The following is a 17,140-nucleotide window of genomic DNA, read 5'->3' on the forward strand; positions in this document are numbered from 1 at the left end:
GGAACATGGCCAGGATGGGAAACAGAGGGAGGCTGTTCCTCATCTGCTGCCTGCTAGGCCAGGGATGAGTAATTCCACAATGCAAGAAGTGCATACCTGAAGAAATAGAATATGCCCAGAGCATGGCTCTGTGCATGAGGAGCAAGACCTGGTACATTTGTGTTGTAACCAGCACTTTGGAAACTGGTTGCAATTCTATAAGCTGCTTTGCCTGTGCCACACTGAGCTTCCCTACAGCATGGTCTTAGCTGTAGGTAAGCTTTCACTCCAAGAGTATGTTACTTTTGTGGGTTTTTTCTTGTTTTCTGACTGTTCATCATCACTGTTTTTCCCGATGTTATGTAGCCAGTGTATTTTATGCTCGCATTTCTTATCCACACCTGTGAGACCTATTAAGACTGATTCATCACCTTGGAGAAACTCGCTAATGGGTGAGCACCACAATATTTCGATTTTTAGATACTGCATAGGAGAAAAAGGAAAAAAAAAAAAAGAAAAAAAGAAAAAAAAAAGACCCTTTGTGTACCAGTCTCAGCCTTCATAGGCCTTTTATTGCAGGAACTATAAAATATTTCCCAGAATGCTTGGCCACAATCACATTATTTTAATTTATAAGAATTTCCCTGTCCAAAGTCTATTCCTTTTTGTGACAATTGCTTATCAAAGCTTCAAAAAAGTTTTCCCAGAACCGGGGAAGTTTTGGAGCAGGTTGCAAGCCACTTCCATTAGCTCCAGGGGAGGTGTCCCTCCCAAGTGCTCTGCAGCACACCTGGGCAGCTCTGCCTCTTTAAAAAGCCCACAGGCAGCTGGGCTAGTTCCTTTGGGATTATTCAGTCATTACAGCAGGAGGAGGCTAATCCATAGGATTTCCTTTTGGAGCAGGAACATGTAAAGCAGGGAAGGGTCCTGGAAAGAAAAGGAGCGTTCAAAAGGTATGCTGCTTAATAGAGAAGAAAAAAAACCCAACCCATGTTTCTCTGCTAGCTTAGTCACTCTCCTGAATGAAGCAGTTAAACCTTTCTGTGAGCTGTGGGAGGTTCTCAGTTGCCCCCTACCCAGTCCTCCAGTCGCTGCTGTTCAGGTTGTGCTATGGAGCCAAACCAGTGATGACTGGGAGGCTCTCGTGGGCTGGTGTGGGTGCTGCTTTTGTGCACAGGTGAGCCAGTACTGGGGTGCCTGGAGCCCTTCTGCTCTGTGAGAAGTACTTGGCTCACTATCTGCTGGGATTATTCTTAGTAGTTCTATGGCAGTTCAAGGGAGAAGGCAGGTTTATCATCAGACCTTGTAAATTAATATGCAACTCAGTGCATGCATCGGTGCAGTTGTGGATTTATGTATCTTGTATACTTAGGTGCCTTTTTTTCCTCCTCTCTTAAACATAAAATCTACATTGATTCACAAAAATTTCTTCTCCAGCACTGTTTCCACATGTTTGGGCTCCCAGCAAGTTAAATTCTATCTCATCTTTGTTTAACCTTTGTGTTATTGCTCAGTCAGTGCTTGGGCACTCATTAGTGCCCCGGTAGGCATCTTGGTAACCTAACTAGTTCTGAGACTGCTTCCCTGGATGTGTTCACCTGCAGCACCTCTTTGCTGATTCCAGAGTAGGCTGAGCTACATAGCTACTTCCTATCGGTTTCTGAGAAATGTTTTAATCTCAGCACCAGCAGCACATCCCAGCAGTCTGAAAGAGACTTATCTAAAAAAACTCCCACCAAATAGTTTCAGCTCCCCTTCCCTGCTACCTGCATGGGATTCACCAGCAGAAAGAAAACTGTTACTGTAGCCCCACTGACAGCGGTGGGACAGCCTTGCTTTAAATGTTGTAACAACTGATAAAAGAAGGTTCCAGCAGCACAATGTAGCTCACCTAAAGGAAAATACTAAGGTAAAACAGGCCTGTTTAAGCAACGCAGGACAATATTCTGATTGATTAGTATATACACAGGCAGCGAGCACAAATCCCAGTGGAACATCCTTTACAATCAAGAATTTAAATTTTTTTCTCTCCCCAGAGTCAAAGATGGACATCCTCACTTCTTCCTTTTCATGATCCGGGTAACTTTGTAGAAGTGGAAATCTCTATTAAGCCATGGGAACTTTGAAAGGGACACCAAATAATCAAGTCAGTGCTCAATGGAACAAGGTTTTTCCCACAAATAATGATTGATATCTGTGTCATTAGCAGGGTAGCTGCCCATCTCTTACCATGATTGACAGGTTAATAAGGGACCTGGGGCTATCTTTTCACTGCTAACGCACAACCTAACCAATTGCTTTTAAATTATTGCTAATTTGACAGAATATAAGCAGAAGGCATAAAAATATCTGGAACAGAAAAATGCCTAATGTGGTTTTTTACTCTTTGCAATCTCGGTGATCTTATTTTAGAAAAGAAATTAGGATTTAGTTTTTTTTTTTTTCCTTTTGAAAGACACTCTGTTTTTAAAGAAAATCTTGCAGTTGTTCTTTGGTTCAATTAGGAGCAAAAGAGAAGGGAGTTTTGTAATGCAATTGTCCTGTAAAGGAAAATGTTTTAAATTGGGGAGATTATGTGAGCAGACCACCTGTAGGGCATTCATAGCTCTTTTCTATAATGCTCCAAGCCATGCCTTGCTGCCTGCAGTCTGGCTAACAATGCAGGGAAAAGCTGTTTAAAAGGCTGTTCTCCCTTTTCCCTCTGGTGTTCACTAACTGTTACAAGTCTTCCTCTTAAAATAAAGTAAAAAAAAAAAAAAAAAGTCCCATGTCCCTTTAATTGAAGAACTTTAAGGCTCCATGGTGGCCAATTGGTCTGCAACAAGAGGAACCAGGCAGCAGGGAAAGAAACTTCAGACTATACATCACGTTTGGTGAAGAGAAAAGATCAAAGTTTTCCCAAACTCAAAAGAAACCAAGTTCCCTACAGATTAACCCTATTCATTTAGCTCCTCTTAAAGGAATGATGTTCTGAGCCACTGGGCAGACAGGTAAAAAGTTCAACAATTGCCAAAGCATTCTTCTGTTAATTCAACAGCCTTCTGCTCAAATAAATTAGCTTAGTCCTGACAGAAGAACAATGCCTTTTCTCTTGAAAAAGGACCATATTTGATATACAAAAGTTAAGTATGAAAGGTTAAGATGTTAGTTTAATCTGTTAAGGAGGGAGATCTAACAAATTTCAAGTCACTGTTCTGCTGTATGTGATGGATGAATTTAAAACATGAACCTTGTACACATAAGTGTGCATCCCTGCAAAGGCAGGTGCTTACAAAAGCACAGACAGATATGAGAGGTGCGTGTCCACATTCTTCAAATAACACCCATTCTGCAAGGCTACTCAAGCCATGTAAGGACTTTGAAACAGGTTTGGTTTGAAGACACTGTCATTGTTGAAAACCAGGGAATTGTGGTGAGGTACCCCCTGGTTCTGGCAAACGTTTATTTTAGAATCACTTGTTTTTTCTTATGCTGGGATATACCACTCCCTTAAGGCAGCTGGATACCTATTACTTAGAAGGGCTAGAGGAGCTCCCTCTTCAGCCCCCTTCACCCAAGTGGCGAGAACCACCCACGGACACAGTTGCTGCAATAACCAGAGCAGGAGTAGGGGAAAAGCTTGAAGAAGTCATTTATCAAAAGTCATTTTATTGACAAAATAGAATACTCATATTTGCTCTTACAGGGGTAGCCTCTAAACTTTTTTACAAAAAAAATTTACAGACTGTATAGCTTTGGATATATACATATTTTACACATCTGTACAAGGTAACAAATAATTATATAAATACATCCTTTAATGTAGGAAACCCGTATTTAGCTGGGGTGTATAATTAAGACATGTTTTGATTCAGTCTGTGTTATAAGGCATTTGCCTGGTCATCGATATCCCAAAAACCTGTAGTTCCAGCAGACTCCCGCTTTGGGATGGAGGAGGAATCCTCTCCCTCCCACGAACTGCTGATAGTCCAGAGTAAATCAGGAGCCGCTCTGCCTTGCCCTCTGCAAGACACGGGTGAGCCCCTGCCCTCCTCTGCCAGCAAAATAATATGCTGGCTCCTTGAAGTACATGCTCCCTGCATATGAATGGAGGGGAAGGAGGAGGGGGCTGGAGCCTGGGGCCTCTGCCAGCTGCATTGTTCTATACAAGCTGTGGCTAATAAGGACCATTAGTGGTTCATTAATGGCACCAAACAGTGAGGGGGCATTTCAGGCAGGCCAGTGTCCCTCATTCCCTAACCTATGGCCTCTTTTCCCGCTCCTCACACTTGAGACAGAGGCATCTGCTTGGGGTAGGAGACGGAACTGGCAGTGCCAGATCTCCACGTCAGGCCGGTGCTTACATCGCTATACAGGGAGCCGCCTCCACCGGCCCCAAGTCCCCCAGCAGCAGCGATGGCAGCCTGCCCGCCCGCTCCTGCTCCGGCCACGGCAGCACCTTTGCTGGCCCAGCAGCAGCGGGTGCAGAGGGCCCTCCAGGACTCGAGGGTCTTGCCGGACCAGACCCAGACGCCGGAAGTGATGCCCACGACCAGGCACATGAAGTACTTGAGCATGAAGACGGCGTAGTCGGGTCGGCGGGCCTGGTCGGGCTGCTGGTCGCGCAGACAGGGGCAGTTGTGCGTAGCCTCCCAGCGGGGTCGGTTGTGCTGCTCGTAAAAGAGGCAGGCGACCACGCTGGCGGCCGGCACGGTGTAAAGCACGGTGAAGAGGCCCAGGCGTATCATCAACTTCTCCAGCTTGTGGGTCTTGGTGGGGCCGCCCTGCTGCTTGATGACACTGCGGATGCGGAAGAGCGAGACGAAGCCGGCGAGTAGAAACATGGAGCCGATGGCCAGGTAGATGAGCAGCGGCGCCAGCACGAAGCCCCGCAGGTTCTCCAGGCTCTGGTTGCCCACGTAGCAGATGCCGGCCACCGGGTCGCCGTCCACGGAGCTGAGCGCCAGCACGGCGATGGACTTGACGCTGGGGAGCAGCCAGGCGGCCAGGTGGAAGTACTGCGCGTAGCCGGCGATGGCCTCGTTACCCCACTTCATGCCGGCGGCCAGGAACCAGGTGAGGGAGAGGATGACCCACCAGATGGAGCTGGCCATGCCGAAGAAGTAGACGAGCAGGAAGACCACGGTACACAGCGCCGGCCCCGTGCTCTCGTAGCGCACGTGCTCGGCCACCGCCAGCTCGGGCTGCAGCTCGGCCGCGCCGCCCGCCGCCCCGCGCCCCCCCGCCGCCGCCCCCGCCGCCGCCGCGCCGCCGCCCGCCCCCGCCGCGCCGGGCCCCGCGCCGCCCGCCCCCGCGCCGCCGCTGCACGCCACCTTCTCGTGGCCGGCCACCAGGCGCACCAGGTAGCCCAGCGAGACGAAGAGGTAGCAGGCGGCCAGGAAGATGATGGGCCGCTCGGGATACTTGAAGCGCTCCATGTCGATGAGGAAGGTGGAGACGGTGGCGAAGGTGGAGAGGAAGCAGAGCACGGACCACAGGCCGATCCAGAAGGCGGTGAAGGCGCGCTCGTCGGGGCTGAAGTAGGGGTTGTGGCACGGCAGCGCGCAGTTGGCGATCTGCCCCGTCTTCACGCGGTTGTACAGCGGGTGCCGCTCGCTGGACACCGACACCATGGGCGCGCGGCACTGGCAGCCCGGCTCGCAGGGCGGCGGCGGGCGCGGGGCCTCGGCCGGGGGCGCGGCGGCGGCGGGGGGGGGCGCCCTGGCGGGGCCGCCGGGCCGGGCGCCGCGGAGGGGGGGCTTGGCGGGCGGCGGCGCGGCCGTGGTGAGGTCGGTGCGGTTGTAGTCCATGCAGAGCGTGTCGGGGCTGCCCTGCTCCGGCAGCCGGTCGCAGCGCATCCTGTCCGGCCAAGCGAAGCCGTATTGGCGCATGAGCGGCGCGCAGCCCGCCTTGGCCCGCTCGCAGACGCTGCGGCAGGGCGGCAGCGGCTTCTTGTAGTCCTCCAGGCAGATGGGGGTGTACATGCTGCAGAGGAAGAAGCGCAGGTCGCTGGAGCACTGGATCTCCACCAGCGGCCAGAACTGGTGCACCTCCAGCCCGGCCTCGTCCTGCGTGTCGTGGTTGAACTGGTTGGGCATGTAGGTGTAGTTGTAGCCGATGCCCTTGCAGAGCGGCACGGTGATCTCCTGGCACGACAGCTCCTTAGCCGACGACGACGACGAAGACGACGACGACGCGGCGGCGGCGGCCGAGGCGGCGGCACAGCCGGCGCGCTGCAGCAGGGCCAGGGCGGCGAGCAGCGGGGTGACGGCCAACAGGTAGCTCCACTCCATGCTGGGCGGCGGGCGGCGGCGGGCCCGGCCGCCTCCCCTCCTCCCGTCCCGCTCCGCGGCCCCGGCAGGTGAGGGGGCGGCCCCGCGGGCGCTGTGCCCGGCGGAGGAGGGGGGGTGCTCCGCTCAGGGGAGGCCGCTCAGCCGGCCTCGCATGTCTCCGGGCTGCGGGAGAGCTCTTGCGGCCGCGAAGAGAAGTTTCGCTCCCAGCCCCCGCGCGGCGCGGTCAATATGGCCGAGGCGGCCCCGGGACGAGGCGCTGCGCCCCGCGGCGCCGCGCTCCCGCCGCCCCGAGCGCCCGGGCAGCGGCGGAGCCGGTGTAGCGGCGACCGGAGCGGTCCGTCCCGCCGCCCGCAGGAATGCCGCGCTCCGCGGACGGCCGCCAGCCGGGCCGGGCCGCCGCTCCCTCCGCTCCGGTTTTCAGCCGCGGGCGCACCGGCCGCGATCGCGCCACCTGAGCCGCGGGGTTGAGCGCGGCAGCGCCTCCGCGCAACTTCTCGCTCCTCGGCCCCGGCAGCGCCAGTCCGGCCGCCGCGCTCTCATGAATATTTATAGCGAGCGCCGCCGGGCCCCGCCCCCGCTGCCCCGGCCGCCAATCGCTCCAGTCTGGGCGGTGAGAGCGGAGTCGACCCCGGCCCGCCTTAAGGTGGAGCGGCCGGTGGGTCCCGGTGCGGCGTGCCGTGCACGGCCTTTCAGCTGCGGGAACGTTGTGCTTTTTGCGGGCCGTCTCCCCTGAGCGGCAAAGCGCGGTTCTGCTCCGTGAGCTGCTTCTGCTCGCCGCGCGCTTTGCTCCGCGGGGGATCCCGGTGGAGCCGGGGATCGGCAGCGCGGGGCTCTGAGGGGGCGGCTGTTGTCTGACCTCCGCGCTCCGCACGTGCCCCAGGCCGGGCTCAGCGCCCACTGTGCGCGGCTCTGCTGAAGGGCAGCGTTGCCGCTGTGGGGGGGAGAGGGAGAAGTACGCGGCAGTGACACGGGGGTGTCTGAAATTCGGAGTTTCAAACATAAGTGCGCTGCCGCGCCTTCACTGACGTGCCACCGAGCCGTGCGCTGCAGATGCGCGCCCGCAGCAGCGCCACACGCGCGCTGCTCCCGTCGCGTCCCGGCAGGTGAACGGCCGCCAGCTGCCCGCCCTGCGGCTGCTGCAACGCTCCCGCACGGCTCGAGCGGCGCCCGGGGCAGCAGCTCCCAGCCGATGGGGCTCAGGCGGGTGAGCGCCGTGCGGGGCCAACAGCCGCCTCCCTCCTGCTGCGCCCGGGCTGAGATCGACGTCTCCTCTCCCTCCTCCTCCCCCATCCCTCCCCGCGCATTGGCGTCGCTGCCCTCCGGACCACCTTAAGGGCCGGTGCGCGGCGGGGCCGTCCCGGGGGGTTGCCGTCCGCCCAGGCCGGGCCGTTTGTTTGTTAATTGCGGCGCTGTTGCGCTTCGCGCTCGCGTGGAGCTCCCGCTGCGGCCGTAATGACTGCGAGCGCGGGAACGCGCCGCGCTGGGGCCGGAGGAGCGGGGCGGGAGGGGGGGCGGGAAGGAGGGATAGCGCTGCCCGAAGTTTGCTGCTTCTGACGGCGGAATCCTCCGCCGCCCCTTTCTCCTCCCCATGTAAATGGACGCGCAGATCTCCCGGCGAGGAGGAAATGGGCAATAACGAAGCGATAAACGCGTTCACTGTGTAATCATCGCGGCAATTTACAGAACTGTTCTCTTCGCCCCCAGCCCACCTGAGGGGAGCGATGGCGCTCGGACGTGACACGGAACTGTTGAGGACGTGGCAGCGCGCTGCTGTGTTTGGCAGTTCCAGCCTGTGAAATCAATCGTATACACGTATTTGGTCAGAACTTCTCCCAGAGCAGCGCACGGTTCTCTGAGCGCTCAGTTTGAACGGCCGGTTCCCTGCTGTAAGGTGCTGGGAGACCGAACAGCGCCCAGCGAGTGGAAAACCTGTCCTGTGCTGTGCTTGGGACACGGAGAGCAGCGGGCGGGACGGCGCTGTGAGCCGTGCTTCATTTCGAGAGCTCTGCAGAACGAAGCCAGTCTGGTCAGCAGAGCCGGGCGAGCCCGTAAATTACCTCTGTCAGGCTCCTATTGCCTCTTACAAAGTACCTTTTTACGCTGAACTTAAGCTCTGCACTAGAGACAGCAGATGTGAGGTGATGCTTTCCAAAAGCAACACAGATGCTGTGCAATTTCCATCGTAATATTTCAGCAAGGAAGCTCAGGAGACATGCCGAATGCTGCAGTTTAGAATTACACTGTAACTCTCCCAGAAATAAGAGAATACTAAGTTTCTCAATGGCGCACTTGGCTTCAGTTTTGCTGTCGTTCGTGTATGCTCTTGTTTTCTTACAGTGGGGGAAGAGATGTGGCACGAAGATGCTGAGTCTTGGAGCTGTTCAGTAACAAAGCTGGAACTATGAAACTTTGTAGCAGTTTAGTAATGATGACATACCCAAATTTCCTTGCAAAACCGTGATAATTTCTCGAAATTGTCTTTCAGATATATAAAACAACGCAGCCGTGGGGAGGGCGCTATGCTTTATGTGACTGAAAAGCAGCCTGGATAGCTTACAGCTGTGGAATCACAGCCGTTGTGTGCTCCTCCAGTACTGAGGCTTCACTGAAGCCACTGGAAGCACTGAGATGAAGCAACCAGGGGTCAAGTCTTAAAAATGGATTGTGTGTTTTTCCAGAAAATACAGCAGCTGCTTTTTCTGAAAAACTGTGCTTTGTTATAGTCATACAGATTGCTTTAGAACACTTTGTAGTGGTTTCCAAACAAATGTCCAGTCATCAGACCATGCTGAAATAGAAAACAGGCAGATGAAGGCAAAAACGTTATGGATGCTGCAACTCTTTGCAAACCTGTAGATTTGGCAACAAGTAGTTAATGTTTGGGCAAGTCTTTGTTGCCACAAATGTTCGTGCTTATATGGCACTTCGCTTGTTAAAAAATACAGATCATTAGTTCATAATGAAAAAAATTGCTTTCTGATTTCCACCTGATGTTCCCCAGTAAGTTGTGGTGGGTCACTTGTCTGTGTTGGGTAGGTCAGTGAATGGTGCTTTTATTAAAATATATATATATATATATTTGAAAGGGGCATTTTACTCAATGGAAATTGTTCAAATAATCTTGTTAGATTGAAGCCTTGACTGAAGGTAGACCTGCTCGTGCAGGGAATTGAAACTGGGTGATCTTTAAGGTAACTCCCAACCCCAGCTAATATGTGATTCTATGATTCTGAGGCAAATTTCTTGGGTTAAATCAAGAAAGGACTGTCTAAGCTGATCTCCTTCCTGTCACAGGCCACAAAGCTTCATCCAGAGACTGTTTCTGCAAACAGTGATTACGTACAGGACACGGGATTTTGCATGGGCAGCATGTTGAACGGCACCATGAAATGAGAAAGTGGAACTTTGTGAGGGCAGAGTAAAGAGCAAGTAGAGGAAAGAATATCTTTGCAGGTAGGTGCAGTAATGTAAGGTGCGGTTGTGGCATCTTGGTATGCTCAGTTTTTCCCTAAAAAGTACCACCTTTTTTTCCAGTTCAGACTTTTTTCCCACATGCCATGTGTGGTCCCAAACTGAGCAGTGTGATGAGCAGTCCAAGTATGGAAAGGAATGCATTGATATGCACTTCTGGAAGTCAGCAAAGCAGAAATTATGTCTAAAAATCCAGCTCTATAAACTTGCAAAAAAAAGAAGAAAAAAAACCCCAGGGACCAGAGCGTACAAGTATGCACATATATCCTATGTTTTGAAAGATATTTTTCCTTTCACAGAGGAATTAAATAGCACTGATACACCTTCTGAGGCAGCCTATATTTTATTGTGATTCTTGAGAACTCCTTGTAGACAAGGAGAAGAATGTTTTGTTTATAACTTTTCAGGGTTGTCAAATCTGATTGTAAATAAGCCCACTACCATGATGGTCATACAGGAGAGAGACTTCAGGGAAAAAGAAAATGCACTGTGCACGATCTGCTGTGTTTGCTACTTCTGGGGTGCAGTGAGGAGGCGAAAGGGAAGGAGGAGAAACTGCTGGAAGATTGCTTTGCTGTCCCTTTACCACAAAGGAGGATGACAAAGTGATTGATCGGTGCTGTGTTCTGAGGATTGCTCCAGCAGTGCAGCAGTGAAGCTGCAGGTTGTGGCTGGAGGATTTTCTGCAGAATAGAAGTGTAGACCTTGATTAGACTTCTTCCTGAGGCTGCTTTGGATGTGTTGGCTTAGCAAGAAGCAGCATGAACAGCAGAATCAGCACAGGAAGTTAGTGGCAGCAGTGGTTTAGCACGAGGACAACATAATTTAAGGTGTATCAAAAGGTTTACCTTTATTCCCTCACACCGTGCAGTCAGGGATTGGGCTGCAATGTCCGTGTAATCATATAATGCCTCATTTTCCTTTGGCAAACCAATGGAGGAGGAAGGAATGAAGAAAACATGGTTTGTGAGGACTATGAATGAAAATAAATGCTCTGAGGGCAATCCTTTTTTCTTTGTTTGTTTTGTTTTCATAGTATTAGTTTTCAATTTTGCCTGTTATTTAGCAAGCTTTACTTACTTTTCACCTGTGCCACAGGTTGTAATACCTCATGATGTGATATGACTTTTGAAGATAAGCTTTTAGTTTTCCTGCATCAGTCAATGTTTTTTGGTGTTCTTTTTTTTTTTTTTTTTTCATTTTTACCATATATGGAGAATAATAAGAATATCAAGCAGTTCAGTATCTACACATGACGTATGTATGGATGTAATGAGTAGTGGTGTCTTTCTCTGACTGCCCAGGTAACCAGCTGCTTACTTTCAAGCAACTGCTAGATCATTAGTGTGTAAGTGTACTCCTGAATTGATGTAAGGTTTTATGGATCCAGACTGGCAAGAAGTTTGGTATCTGGTGCTAATATGAGAATATACTTATAAAAGTCAAAGCTTGTCCCAGTGTAAGTATTGAAGACCTCCAGCATGCCAGTGACATTGGTGGTGATACGATTCTCTCCTTATGCTTTGTCAAAATGTTGTTAATGCTCACACATGCTCAAATGGCACATGCACCATCATTGCTCCCAGTATGGGCTGTGAAGCTCTTCTGATGAATCTTCATTTTTGGGAACTTCAGTTTTACCAATTTGGGCATAAACCCCTGCAAATTTCCTCATAAATGTTCACTGCCATCTGGCTTACCTGACTGAGCTGTCAGGACTGAGTATCCATCTGAGGTGAATGGCTTGCAAATAAGAATTACCATCTTACGATGGTATGGAATGCATGGTTTTCAATGTCAGAATGTTCTGGAGGAATGGAGGGGACCCCTATTTTTTAACTTGACTTCTGTTAACTTCAAGGTATCTATGTTTGGGCTACATGGTAACAGATGGTGATAGGATCAGTTACTCTTATTTCCGAGTATTGAATTTATAGGTTATATGGAAGAATCAGGATGGAGAAGCTGGGGAGTGCAGAGCTCTTTCTCATATGCTATGAATCAATTTTGGAACGGTTCAGTTGCTACACTGTGAGCAAGCGTGTGACTCCTGCCAAGGAATTAGCCCAGCCTGTGTACTATTCTGTACTAGCTGATCCAGCCTGGTAGAAGTAGACTTGAAAATCAAGCTTTGAGCTAAGGATGCCCCATCTGCCAGCAGGTTAGTCTGGGCAATTTGAGTTGCTGCAGAGACAAGATTAGGCAGTGCAGTCCAGTTTGACTCACCAGTTTTTGCACTGTATAATTATATGGGGACATTAGCTTAGGTGTCTGCCCTCCCTCATTCTGTAAATTAAATGAAAAATTAATAGGGAGATGCGCTTACGAGGAAGGAGTGAACTGAAGAAAAGACTCTTGGTATTGAAATGCGTGGATGTAATGAAAAGCAAAACTTTATATAACTGATTTGAAGAGGAACTTGTTTTGTGAAATCCTAGAACAATATAAAGCTGTTCAGAAATTCTGACGCTACTTTTTGCACCTTGTAAGTGTATAACAGCTGAACTTAAAAGAATAACATTTCTCATATATACTTGAAATGGAGCTTTTTAAGTTTCACTATTTCCAGTCCAGCCTCTGATGGAGGATGCACAACAGTCAATTTTAAAATGCTGAGTGATAAAAATCACACATAGAAATTCTTACAGAAATTACTCATTGCCCTAGAGTTAAAATGGAAATAACAAACATATCTTTCATCACTCACTTTGAATATTTATTCTTTGTGTTTCACTGACTCTAAACAAAAATTTTTATCTCTAGGGTTAGATCCTGAATAATCCTTCACTGTACTAATTTTGCTGGGACAATACATAAGTGGCTGGTGATTCCAAATATGAATAAAGACAGCAGGCTTGGGCTTGTGTTAATTTTGATGAATAAATTGGCCTCAAGAATGACAAGTTGTGTTAGCACTTTTCACTTTATAACATTACACAGCCAAAGATGTTAACTAACTCTGTGCAGTGAATTAGCAATGAGCAGTGCTTGGAACTGCTTGTATGGAACACTCAGGTGCTGTCTCAGTAGAAACTCACTCTTAAAAACCTTTCTCCATTTTTATTTCAGTGAAAGAATGGTGTGATTGAAAAACAAAAAGTGTTGAGAGGAATTTCACTGTAATAGCAAAAAGTCCTTCCTTTCATTTTACCCGTTGAGTTTTTAATATGGATATTTCTTTGCCAGTTCCTTTGAGTTGTCCTGCTTCTTAGTTGGTGCAAATGATGGCAATAATAGCCCTGTGTGTGTGTGGTAGGGGAAAAGAAAATAGTACTGTATTGGTAGGAGATTTTTTTGCAGTTGTCTTTTGTGGGCTCACAACTGTGTTACAAAAGATGCAGTCTTGATTGATTTCTTTTATTTCTTTTATATGTTCATTTGTTGTGCATTTGTGGCAGGGTCACAGTGGGGGAGTTGTATGACTGGAAACAACCACAAGGAAGGAAATGGATAACTGATATTTAAGCCTAACATTCAAGTATAAACTTTGTCCCTCGTGGTGTTAGTTGGGTGCTTCTCTGTCTGGTTGGGATGCTTTCTGGGTGATATGTCAGTTGTTTCAGTGAATGTTGGGATACCAGGAAAAGGCATGATAACATCCCAGAATGGGATAATTCATTAATTCTTTATTTACTCAAGACCTTGTCAAATTAATTCCTTCTGGAAATCACTGAATTGGGGACCTTTGAAAGGGATTAATTAGTGGAATGCCTTATTTTCTTGCTACTTTGCAAATTCTGGTATATTTTTTGTATTACAAATTTCTTATCTAGTAAGCATGCACATTGTTAGGGGCTTTCTTTATTCTTTGCTGACCTGAGCTGTTGGGCTGGTTAGTCTTTCATAACTTTGGACTCATACACTAAGTTATCTCAGCAAAGAGGGTGCCCAGAGAAGCTGTGGATGCCACATCCCTGAAGGCATTCCAGCTCAGGTTGGGTGGGACCCTGGGCGGTCTGATCTGGCTGACGTAGTGAGGGACAACCCTGTCCACAGCAGGGGGGTTGAAATTAGATGATCTTTAAGGTCCTTTCTGAGGTAAATCACTATATGAGCCTATGAATCTATGATTCTATGACTTGCACCCTAAGTTATCTCATCTATGGGAGCCTGACTGTTTTTATTTTGTTTTAGCTACTTAGCTTTTGAACAATCCCACTAGCCTGTTATGGAATATTTGAAAAATTTACTTCTGTTTAAAACGTTTCTGATTCTTGTATTGACAAATCCAGATGTCAGGCTGGAATCTGCATGTTAATGAATAAGACCTTCCTGGACCTATAAAACTGCTGCATGAACTTCTGATAAAAAATGAAAAGCTTTTTAAATGTTTGTCTTTATTTTCCATGAAAAATATGACATGCTGCAACAAAATTCAGAGGACTGGAAGACTTTGTCTGAGAACCAAAACTACTTGATTTGAGAAACAATACTGTAGTTCTCCTTTAACATTATAATCTGGTAGCCTGCTGGTCTTATTCTATAAGGTTGAGAGTGCCTACATCTTCTAACACTGCACCATGATCTTTTTCTTTGGAGAGAGTGTAGGAAGTAGGGAAACCCTCAAAATGACCATTATTGACCTTTAAATGGTGAATCCGGTTGCTAGAGGAGACCTGTAGAGCAGGTAGGCCACAGATTAATACGGTTTTCAATCCAAATATTTTGTTTTGTAAGTGTGGCTTTTTGGAAAGTATATTTGCAGAAGCACATACTTCAGGAATGAAAAAAAAAAAAAAATTCCAACCGAAAAGTATTTAGCTGAAAGCCCCATTTCCCATCAAAAATAGATACAGTGGAAACATTTCTAACAGCTCTATATTTAACTTCCTTGGATCAAAATTCACTTGTTGGACTGAGGGAGGCAGATGGATGTTTTTTGCTGCTTTTGTCTGTTTTTTCACTCATGACATCTGCCTGATTTTCCAGCAATATTCAACCTTGCTATAACTCTTGCTCTTGCGGCATTTTTCAGTGTTTAGGATGCTAGTTCCAACTGGAGTCAGCTGGCTGGCGATATGTGCAAACTCAAAGTTCCCTTCAAGGGGTGTGTTAATCATGCTAGTTTTGTTTTGGTGGGCTTTTAATAAGCAAATATGAATAGCTGTGTCCACTGAATAGTGAATAGCCACAACACTCAGCATCACTGCAGTACAGTTCTCAGTTTTGTGCCCAAGGTGGATTTACTTTGGGATGTTATGGATGCAAACAGAATATCTGGATTTGAGGGAGAATGGGCTAAGTTCTTGATGGACCCATCAGGAAAAGCTGAATGGATAAATCGTATCGGCCCGAGGAATTCTCCTGAAAGGTAGTTGAAGGCTGGGGGTTATTTGGGGAAAATATTGTATTTTATTTCTGTGATTATACTCTATACTCTTGGCTCTGACTTATGGCCCCTTCAGGAAGCAGCGTACTGAGCTAAACAGACCTTTGATCTGAACTGGTGTAGCCATCCTTGTGCAAGGAGAAGTACACTTACAAATCACCAAATCTGGTCTTTGGTAACCTGGAATTTATCAGAATTTATCAGAAATGAAACTTAATCATTCAGGCAAGGTGTAAGCCAATCACAGATAACACAAACATCAGGTTATCAAATTTCATATTAATAGGTTATGATTTTGGATGTCTTAAGCTTTGTGCTGCATTTTTTGCTTTTGCAGCTTCCATTTCTTTCATTTCCTCTTGTAGCAGTAAGAATTTGCTACAACTGTGACCTAAAAGTACAACTGTGAACCTTTTTGGGTGTTCTTCCAAAGCTGGTGGTTAGAATGTTGGTGTTGTAAGACTTCTGCAGTACCTGTAATAGTTATATCTAGTGTTACTCCTTTGTACTTCAGTTTACTTGACAGTTATATCAACCAAAATAGATTTTATATCTTTTCCTTATAAGGTATACAAATTTTCCTTCAAATTTCTGTCAGCAGAATTTGATTATGGTATAGTAGTTATCTTCATTTTCAGTAGATGACTAGTAATTTCCCTTTAGAAGTGTTATAAGTAATCTTAAGAAGAGATAATAGCCAGACAAAGCTTGAAAGGAAGAAGTGGTATGAGTAATGTTTAGAAAGAAGTTTGTCATTCTGCCACCAAAATTGTGTTGAGAAAGAGGATGGAGAAAAGATAGTACATTAGTGGATTAGAAGGAAGTTACCGCTTTCCATTTGTTTATGTGTGGAATCTAAATACTTTTTGAACCATAGTGCTATGTGGTTGTTAATCTTTACCTGAAATAACAATTTTTAAGGAAGAAATGTGAGTATATTAGAATTCATGCATCACAAAAATAACAAAAAACAGCAAAAAAAGATATTTCACATTTTCCTAAAAATGCAACAAATATACATACGTTTATTTAAAAGTGACACAGAAATCTGTGAAGAGAAGGGATCCAGTCTCTAAATGTATGTCAAGAATAGTGGGAATAGTGCAAACTCTCTTACATCAGTAGTATGTCTTAATGCGAGTCTTCATGGTTGTGTCAAGAAGTGAGACACGTGTAGAGTTGCCAAATTTGTCCACTCTTTTGAAACTGGAATTATTGTGGAAAGTAATTGGGTGTGAAATATACATGTTAACAAGTAGTTGGATTGAGACTATTAAATTTCTTTCATTTAAGTACCAGATAATAACTGCTGAAACTTCAAGGAGGAGATGACATCCTGCAAAAAAATCCTCATGCAAAATAGTTTATACTAATGTCAGCGATCATGGCTGGTTTAAGGTGTCTGTTTGCAGGAGAAAAGGTTTGTAAAACTGGGTCTTTAAATGAGAGAGTGGATTAGGAAACATTTTATAATGGGAGTTAACTTTTAGGGACATGGGGCAAAAAATGGATGTTAAACAGCAGTATTTTTTCAATATTAAGTACTTCCAGAGCTGTCTTACAGGTAACTCTTTGTTGGTGGAAAAACTGTGAAAAAGACAATGATGAAAAATGGGATGATAAAACAGGTGTGGAATCTCATGCCAATAGAAAGTGAGTTAAGTAATGCATCTTCTACAAACTTAGGAAATGATGAAGATAAATTGAAAAGGACCATCTGTGCTTAAAAAAATACAGCCAATATATGTGTCAGTCTCTTGTTTGTTAAATATAGCTGTTTGTGCTGTCTCACTAGTGGTTTTGAAATGCTCAGTATTTTTCCAATGGCCACTGGTTGGACTGGGATGTAAGAAATATCTTGTGCTTTTATGGGTAATGAAGTTGAACATAATCATTTTCACTTCTAAATAAGGTGTTTCATTCTCTGTGTAAAACAAAACAAATTCAACATGCTCGAGTTTCTATTTAACTGGTGTAGAGTTCAACAAAAACTATCTTCCCTATTATGTAGCATGGAGATTAGCTTAGGCTGTGTTACAGAATAATGTGATTATAATTATTTCCTTAAGAGAGTACAAAAGCAGCATCT

General features: G+C 47.0%; 1 protein-coding gene across 1 annotated transcript; it reads right to left on the bottom strand.

The window, feature by feature from the left end:
- Positions 1-3,590: 3,590 nt before the first annotated feature.
- FZD8 (frizzled class receptor 8) lies at positions 3,591-6,559 on the bottom strand. Its single transcript, XM_090143102.1, has one exon. The coding sequence runs from the start codon at positions 6,249-6,251 to the stop codon at positions 4,242-4,244; it is 2,010 nt and encodes a 669-aa protein (XP_089999228.1). The 5' UTR covers positions 6,252-6,559; the 3' UTR covers positions 3,591-4,241.
- Between the last annotated feature and the right edge of the window lie 10,581 nt (positions 6,560-17,140).

Source organism: Phasianus colchicus, chromosome 6, assembly GCF_987193195.1.
Source record: "Phasianus colchicus chromosome 6, bPhaCol1.hap1.1, whole genome shotgun sequence".
NCBI classification, from domain to species: domain Eukaryota; kingdom Metazoa; phylum Chordata; class Aves; order Galliformes; family Phasianidae; genus Phasianus; species Phasianus colchicus.